Raw genomic sequence first — 9,492 nt, forward strand, 5'->3', positions numbered from 1 at the left:
GGGCCCAAGAGATTCTGAAGCAGAGCACGGCTGTGCGGAGCTCCTGTCTTCGTCTTCTTCTTCTTCTGGCACAAGAACATATCTGAGATAGCTCCCATTCATTAAAGAAACCATCTTGGGTCTGCTTCTCTGGCCTTCTTGCTGCTATACCTGTCCCAAGTTAAACCAAAAGCTTGAGAGCTCGGCGTTTGGGTTTCCTTCTGTTTTGCTCATTCTCTTCGGGTCCGTTCGGGTCGGGTCGGGTCACGGGTCGACCCGACCCATTTGCAGCCTTAGCTGTGCGCGGCTACGCTCCGGTTGGGGCTTTCTTACCTCGCGCCGCCGCCGTTCCTTCCCCTTCCTCTTCAAATCGCATCGCGTTGGTGGGTCTTCTTGGGGCTCCATCCTGCATCTTTTCCTTCTCGTTTTCTCTCTATCGGCTCGGGTGCCTTATGGCGGTCGGCGTCCTCGCACTGCAGGGTTCTTTTAACGAACACATAACAGGCCCGCCTCTCTTTTCCTCTTCATGTTTCTTTTCCTTCCTCTTCGTCAATTTTTTCTCTCTTTTGTGTTCATGTTGCCGTGGCTAAGAAAACTATCCTCTGGCAGCGCTGAGGAGAATCGGGGTCAAGGGAGTGGAGATAAGGAAGCCGGAGCAGCTGAATAACGTGGACGCCCTCATCATCCCTGGCGGCGAGAGCACCACCATGGCCAAGCTCGCCGATTGCCACAACCTGGTCCGTCGCTTTCTATCCCTTGCGATCTCCCTTGTGTCAATAAACCTCTTTCAGCAAAAAAGAAAACAAGAAAATTTGGCTGCTTTTCCCCCCTTAATCCCTCTTTACTTGTTTTGAGGAGGTTACTGGTCGGTTATTGTTCAAATGCCTTTATGCATATGTTTCTTTAATCTAGCACACTTTTTCATTTTGTCTTCTCCTTCTAAATTCTTTTCTATTGCTTGAAACTAATGTGCAAACAAGAAACATGCTGCATTTGTTGATATATGCCTCTGTTTTACTCACAGGCTCCCCTTTATCAATCTGTTCCTGTATTTTCCCTTTTTCTTTTTCTTTTTCTGCAGCGTGGGGTTGCAACATCCCATCACATATGTTATGGACATGAAACTTGACCTTTCTATTCTGTTCTAGAGACAAGTAGTTCCAGTTCACATCATCCATTAGAAACGTGATGTGTTTGAAGTTGATATGCAAGTGGGAAGCAGTTGCTTTGCTTATTGTTTCCATTGCATTCATCTCTGTTTCATTCTTCATCTACATGTGTGCCTTGGCATATGTAGTGATGTTTTAACCTTTTACTTTCTGCTTTCCTCTTAACCTCCTGTCTATTGATATGCTATTGTTGGTGAGCATCCCAATCACATAATGTATTAGGGAAGTACAACTGCATTAGAAATTGTTACTCGCACGTTATATTGACTTTTGTAGTTTTGATTTCCTGAATATGCGCCTGGAAAGTGATGTCTTTATGGAGTCCTCCAATTAACCATTATGTTTCCATGTTGATCTTTCCAACTAGTTGAGGTACCCTTGTTGTGTTAGTTATTGCTGGATTCTCCTGAATGAACTAATGGGGAATCAATTAGAGGCCCGGCATCCGGGATGCCAACGTTTTAAAAATCCTTTGTATATTCTTTACTACCTCTAAACCCACTTGACTACTCCAAAGAAAAGAATAGAAGAACATATATAGGAAACACAGCTAAAATAACTTCAATACATATGGCCTTAAAGTTTAGATAAATTAATTTTGTATTTATTTTGGTCAAACTGTTAATATGACTCATAACTATTGCTATCTTGCAAGAAGGATGTTGACACTTGTATTTCACTAATAAAAACTCAGATTAAGCATATTCATGTGCACGATCTATCCTCAAACAACTCACATTTATGTTCGCATTTACGAAGATGTGGTTGCACAAAAACATAGGGGCACACACACACACATCTTAAATTCTTTATTGGACTGTGTCCTCAGCCCCCTCCTTGGGGGTCAAGGCAGCTGTCTTTTAAAACATTATATGCATGCATGTCTATATTGCCTATAATTGTGTTGTAAATCCTGCCTTTTAGAATCTGGACAAAGTCATTCTATACTAGTGTTGGACACTGACCTTACCATCATCCAAAACTATGTCATTTGTACACAAGCTTCCCAAAAGCTTGTTCAGATATGTTAACAAAGAAAATTATTAATTATATTCTTGTCCCTTAGGCTTGGTCAATTAAATGGGCTGATTTCTTTTCTTTCTTTCGGCCTGTAGAGTTGCTTCCTTAATGCCATCTTATTTCTCATATGTGGGTGTTTGTAAGGCACTTATGGTGCTGAAGTTTGTTTTCCTTTAATTCGGCGAAGAAAATGGTTTAACTTTTGAGATATCAATTTATTCGAATTGCAGTTTCCTGCAATGCGGGAGTTTGTAAGCACTGGAAAGCCTGTGTGGGGGACTTGTGCTGGACTCATTTTGTTGGCAGACAAGGCAGTTGGTGAGTAAGCCATGAAATACATTATTTTGTAGTAAAAGGACATAATTATCAAAATATAGCACAATTTTAAGCTAATGACTCAACTTTGGCTATTCAGGGCAGAAGTTGGGAGGACAAGAGCTTATTGGAGGGCTGGACTGCACTGTCCATCGAAATTTCTTTGGCAGCCAGGTAAAGTATGTCCACCTGGGAATTTTATTGGTTCGCTGTCTCTTTTTCTATTTCGATAGAATGAATGAGGATTATAACTGCTCAATGATTACATACTGTTATTGCTTTGCAGCTTCAGAGCTTTGAAACTCTACTGTCAGTGCCTAAGCTTGCAGAGAAAGAAGGGGGTCCTGATAGCTTCCGTGGAGTGTTTATACGTGCCCCAGCCATCCTAGAAGCAGGACCAGATGTTGAAGTACTAGCTGATTGTCCTGTTCCTTCTGATGATGTAAGGACTATAGTACCTACTGATGAAGGCAAGAAGGTTTGTGTCCGTACCTTGCTTTCTATAAATCACTCAGCAGTGATGCTATAGGTTTAAATGTTAAAAATGCTAGATTCTTATTTATTTTCTTCTACCTTTTTGTATGACTTTTTTTTGAATATGTCCCAAACTATTATTTCAGTTAAGTATTATTTAATGATTTCACTTATTTGGTCTATTTAATTGAATTTATAGTAGTTTATGATTTAGCAACTGTGCAGCTTGTGATTTAGCACCTGTAAATACATTTTTAAAAGAGAGACGAGACCTTAATAACCTTTAATAGCAGATCAAATTTATCATAAATAGATTACTTTTTCTTTAAGGAACATGATCAATATGTAAGGATCATAAGGTGATACCAGGAGAGAGTTCAACCACACAAGACAAGTTACTAGTTTTAGATATCTATACTAAATGCAAGAAGAAAGGAAAAGAAATTAATGAATATCCAAAGATAACATGGTGGAATTTAAAGAGCTTTTAGGAATAAATTATTCAAGGAGGGAAATTGGAATTTAAGGACAAAACCGAGCAAAATCTGAAATGGAAAGTATATTAAGAGGGTAACTAAAGATGTTCTAGGAGAGGCAAAGGGAAAACAATATATATATATTAAAGAAACTTAGCGGTGGAATAATAAGGTACATAAGGCAATTAAAACAAAATAGATTTTTAAACATTGGCAAAAAATAAAAGATGTTGAGGAATTTACAAGGAAGCTAAGCAAGATGCAAAAAGGCTAGTAGTAAGGCTAAATGCATATTATATGATAATTTATATGATACATTGGGATCAAAAGAAGGTGAGAACGAAATTTACAAAATAGCTAAAGCTAGAGAAAGGAAAATTAAAGATATCAATCAAGTTAGATGCATCAAAAGTGAGAATACTAAGATATTAGTATTCTACTAAGGAAATCTTTATGAAAAAAGTACAATCAAGAAAAACTCAAGGTTTTATTTGTACAATTCATAAAAGTGAACTTTAAAAAGAATGCAAGACAGTTAGGTATTAGGGCCAGATGAAAGATCTATTGAGGTTTGGAAAATTATGGAAGATATTGGATTGAATTGGCTTGCTAACTTATTTAGTGAATTATAAAAGTTAAGAAAATATTAAATAATTGGAGAACTATTGTACTATCTATATATAAAAATAAAGGTGATGTACAAAACTGTTCTAATTATTGGAGAATAAACCTTATAAGTCATTCTATGAAATTATGGGAAAGGGTAATTAAATTAAGAAAAATAATAATTGTTTGAGATACCTATTTTTTGGATTGATGTCTGAAAGATCAACAACGAAGGCTATCTTTTTACATAGAGAATTGATAAAAAAATATAGAGAAATTGAAAAGTTTATAAATGGTCTTTATTAATTTAGAGAAAACTTATGTTAAGGTGCCAAGAAAAGTGATTTGATAGTCTTTAAGAAGGATGCGCATAAGCGGTATATTGAAATAGCCGAGGACATGTATGTTGAGGCATTAGCATGTGTTAGGAATTACTGTAGTACAGCAAATATTTTTCTCATGATAAGCTTATATCATGGAACAACACTAAGCCTTTATCTATTTGTATTAGTTATAGATGAACTCATATTTAATATTCAGCAGAATATACCATCGTGTATGTTATTTGCAGAAGATATAGTATCGATCAATGGGAATGAAGTCAGAATATATAAATGCAAATTTAATGAGAATGTGAATAGAGATGTAATATCAATTAAGATTGATGGATAAGAGATACAACAGAGCGACCGATTTTATTATTTAAGACTTATTATACAAAATAACAGAGAAATAGATGAAGATATATATAATGGAGTTAGTGCTAGTTAGATGAATTGTAGAAGTGTATCTGGAATATTATAGGATAGACGAATATCTTGAGACTTGAGAAAACAATTTATAGAATAACAGCAAGGCTCGTAATGTTGTATGATCAAAATGTTGGGCAATAAAGAAAGCATATGAAAACAAATTAAGAATGGTACAAATGAGAATGCTAAGATATGGTACAACTAAGAAGGATAAATTTAAAATTGAATATATTAGAAGAGTTGTAAGAGTTGCACAAATTAAGACAAAAATGATAGAAAATCAATTAATGATAGTATAACATGTACAACAAAGTTCTAAGAAGGCTTGTATAAAAAGAGATACTTTAGTTTGTGTGGAAGGTTGTACAAGAATGAGAGAAAGACTTAAATTAACATTGAGGTTGTGAGGAAGGATATGAAGAAACTTTGAGTACCATCAGAGGTGGCCCTAGGTAGGAATGCAGGTGAATGAGGATCCATAAATATGATCACAAATTGTTGCGAAAACGTTAGATGATATTAAAAAAAAAGATTCCTCAAAAAGATCTCTCTCCGAAGGCCATAGACATTTCTTCTTCCTTATTGCTGGTGTCTTGTTATTGTGCTGTGATACCACCTGATTTTAAAAGAATACTCTACCCTAGACAAGAGGTAAAAAATTCAATTTTACCCTCGTACTGCATTAGTGGGTGATGTATTTACCTATGTTGGTCTTTGGAGCATTGATCCCTTGCCATACATGTACTGCTTTTTGGTATCATAGAGTGTAATAATTGTTAATAGTGTTCATGTTGTTTGCTTAGAAATTTGTGCACATTTAAATTATGTCATTTCCAGCTGTTAACCCGTGAACTTGTATGGGAATCAAGTTTTGAACATTGTTAGGTAACTTTTGGAACTTGGTATCTTGTCTTCAGTTGTTGCCTCACTAAACATCTTCTATGTCGCATGAACATCGTCCATCGAAGAATAGAACTCACTGGTTGGAGAACAAAGACGGACATTTAACAGCAAGGCAGGAGATAAAATTTGGTTTTTTGCATGTGTACCCTTATGAAATTGCATGTGTACCCTCATAAATTCGCTAGTTGCGTGTGTGCCCTTATAAATTATTTTTTATTTCACATCTTCCCTCAATATCATAATCCGTTTGATGATGTTAGTTTAACCGGCATTTAATTAAAAGTTTTATTGCACGTATATTTTTATAAATATTTCATATTGTGTATACCCATGCAAATTTACTATTGCATATATGCTCTTATAAATTATTTCTTATTGCATATCTACCTTTATTGAGTTAAGAGTATTTCATTCATTTCATATTTAAACTCCTCTTTTCTTCATGGTGTTAATGGCATGTTGAACACATCGTAGACATGCAAAGGAAAATAATTGATAAGAGTATACATGCAAATAATAAATTTGTGAGGGTATGCAATTTCAGATATTTATAATGGTACATGCAAAAAACCCGATAAAATTTTAAAGGGAATAACTTATAGCGACCTTTTGAAATGTAATTTGCAAGATAATTTAACCAAGGCTCAAGGATTCCAAGCTGTTGACTCTACAGCTCAAGAATAGTCTCTAAACTATGAAGGCTCAAGAATAATCTGTAACTGTTAACTTGAAGTCTCTAATGCTTAAGGAGGTCATAAGATTAATATGCTTTGAATGATTTCAAAAAAAATATAAAAATGACTACTTTGAATGCTTAGCTTTCGTAGTTGGAAGATACATTATGCAAAATGTTTTTGCAACACGAGAAGTGCTTTATGCTATGAAGAGGGTAAAGACTAGGGCATTCATGATGCTGAAAGTAGACATGCTAGTAACATATCATTGAGTTAATTGGAACTTTCTGGTTCAAGTTATTAGGGTCATTGATTTTTGGATAAATGGAGAAATTGTACTAGAAGCTACATAACTTCTCTTTCCTTGTCCATATTAAGTAATTAAACTCCTACAGCTCATAGTCAGCCAGCATGTAGTCTAATGGAAGGCGATCTATTATCACTATTTGTATAAATATTGTTTCAAGCAGTGCTGAGTAGAATGCTAAACAGAGGGGGGAATAGGATTTAGACTTCAGTGGGAGTTCATTTGGGTCGAATAAGAATTAATCATCTGCAATATCGTTTAGTTTTCCCTTGAGCATGTACTGATGAATGCACAAAGCTGAAGAATATTTATCCAAGTTTGTGAGTTCATTTCAAAAGCTGAACAAGGAAAATTGTAGGGTTATTATGTCATCAAAGTCACTTAGTCTATTTGGAAGAAAATTAAGAGAGGATTGGGTCTTCATGATTTTGATTATGTGGAAGGAAAAAAATGGAATTTCTACTTTGAGAAGAATTTTCTAAGTTCATGATTTTTTTGCCTCTATCATCTTACAGCTCTCCATTTTCGAACTTTATCCTTTTAACTACTAAACATATCAACTTTTTAAATCTAAAAGCGTCTTACTAAAACTAGGATGAGATGAAACACAGCGTTGGTCTATGAGCTGAAATAATTCTGGTAATCTTGCAACTATTATTATTGGGACATAATCATTTTCATAGATGATAAAGTGGCAAAAATATATTTATCTGATATTATCTGATAAGAAATCGATAACATTTTTGTAGCATTAGTTAATTATGTTACAATAAATTTCTACTGTTAGTTGTTTCTTTTGTTCAATATTCTGCAACAGATGGTTTAGAAAGATGACACAACTCTAAATTTAATTTTTATATTTCTTATTTTCTTCTGTGAACTGGTCAAATCTTGGAACCTCATTACGAATTCATGTGATGTGCTAAATCTAATTCATTTGTGTAATCTGTGTGCAACTTCTTGACCTGATACAATTGTTTCTCAGGAGAGAGTGATCGTTGCGGTAAGGCAAGGGAACTTGCTTGGAACGGCTTTTCACCCTGAGTTGACTTCTGACTCTCGGTGGTAAGTAGCAGCTACTGAATTGCAGCATAAGGTGGCTAGTTTATTCTCTGGTTAGTATATTGAGATGTAGCATTTTCTTCACAGGCACAGTTTCTTTTTAAACATGGGAAAAGAGACGGGTGAAAGGAGCCTCGAATGCATGTCTGCACCTGGGTGGTATTTAGAAGATCGTCCAGGGAAAAGGCCTCGTGATCTTCCCATATTTCAGTGATGCTGATATTATAGCTGTAGTTGCTTAAAATGTTCCTAACGCAAAGTTGGCTATTTTCTAGCAGCTTTTTCAAGAATCCTGCCTATCGAAGGATGGATATATGTCTATTAATTGATTATATAATTATCTAACAGTTGGAGGTAATTTTGCTTTGAATAACTCTGTCTCGGCCTGCGAGTTGCTGGTCGAAGACAGGTCCATCAATCATTGATTTGGGCCCATAATTACTCATGGTGTGAGGGTATGAAGCCCAGTCCATACATCAAGCATCTAACAAAGAGAAAGTATTATGAAAAGACGTTGCTGCACCTAGGTGCATCATCTTCTTCTCTTTTGGATGACCGGGCAATTTTGCTTCAACTGCTTTTCTGATCCATCTTGCCAACTATTGGTGTTGGAGAAGACCATTATTTTGTTCCTGAAACCAGCATTGTAATGAAGGCCATGATCCCTCGACCCTTGGTTGCTGCTGTCATTCCAGCGAGGTTAATGCTGGCATGCCTCTTATGCCTCCTTTAGCGGAGAGACTTAGAGCACCAAGATGAGGTCAAAAGGCTGGAGCGTGGTTTTTGTGTCTGCGTATTTTGAAGGAGCCGCGGAGAGAAGGAAACGGCTAGAGTACGCGATGGCAATAAAAAGTTGCATTGGCTTGATAACTTGTGGATTTTGTTAGTGAGAGTCAAGTATGGTCTTTGGTCCCTACGTTGCTTTCAGTTTCCGCTTCAAGTGGCTCTCCAATATGGAAGAAGATATATTCTTATGCTTCAATGTTTATGCTAACATTAGATAGTGTATTGATAATGATGCCTCTATTGATGTGCTTCATTATCCGTGGTTATCATCTATTCTTTTAGGAAGGTGCTTGCTTAGGTTGATTCTAATTTATTGCAAGGTGTTATGGTTAAAAATTTATTACTACTTGGTGATAGAAAATGGAATCGGTTCTTAGTTTCATAACTTTTTGAAAAAATGTTAGCTGATAGAATTTTTTCTACTCCAATCTCGAGTGGCAATAGTATGGATAGGTTGGGATGGAGCCTATTGTTATCTATTTTTTGTCTACGGTTATTTTAGGTCCGACTTGATTTCTGGGTCAATTCGTGATCTCCACTCAAAAAAGTGCTTCTTTTTGTTGTGCTATATCTTTCGCTTATGGTCATTAAGGGATCAATTCGTCTATCTTTAGGGTCGACTTGAGTTTGCATAAGGTCAACTCATGATCCACTAGAGTTGACTCAGGGCTAGTTTTCATTGCTATTTGTATTTTATCTACAACCATTGTAGGGTTGACTTGACTTCTTCAGGGCTGGGCTCATGATCTTCAAGGATCAACTCGAAAATGTACTTGTTTTTACTGTGCTCTATCTTTCGCTTGTGGTCATTATAGGGTCGACTCGTGTATCTTTGGGGCCAATTCGAGTTTGCTTGGTATTGACTCATGATCCAATAGTACCATTCATGAAAGGGCTAGCTTTTATTGATATGTGTACTCCTTTTGTGGCCATTCTAGAGTCGACTCGACATCTTCAGGGGCCAACTCA

The 9,492-nt window shown here is 36.1% G+C and overlaps 1 protein-coding gene across 1 annotated transcript; it reads left to right on the forward strand.

Moving 5' to 3' along the window:
- Positions 1-107: 107 nt before the first annotated feature.
- On the forward strand, positions 108-8,172 carry LOC103708291 (probable pyridoxal 5'-phosphate synthase subunit PDX2). Its single transcript, XM_008793136.4, has 7 exons — positions 108-483; positions 589-716; positions 2,399-2,486; positions 2,584-2,657; positions 2,770-2,961; positions 7,661-7,740; positions 7,825-8,172. The coding sequence occupies exons 1-7, from the start codon at positions 432-434 to the stop codon at positions 7,949-7,951; spliced, it is 741 nt and encodes a 246-aa protein (XP_008791358.1). The 5' UTR covers positions 108-431; the 3' UTR covers positions 7,952-8,172.
- Positions 8,173-9,492: the final 1,320 nt, after the last annotated feature.

Source organism: Phoenix dactylifera, chromosome 16, assembly GCF_009389715.1.
Source record: "Phoenix dactylifera cultivar Barhee BC4 chromosome 16, palm_55x_up_171113_PBpolish2nd_filt_p, whole genome shotgun sequence".
Taxonomy (NCBI): Eukaryota; Viridiplantae; Streptophyta; class Magnoliopsida; order Arecales; family Arecaceae; genus Phoenix; species Phoenix dactylifera.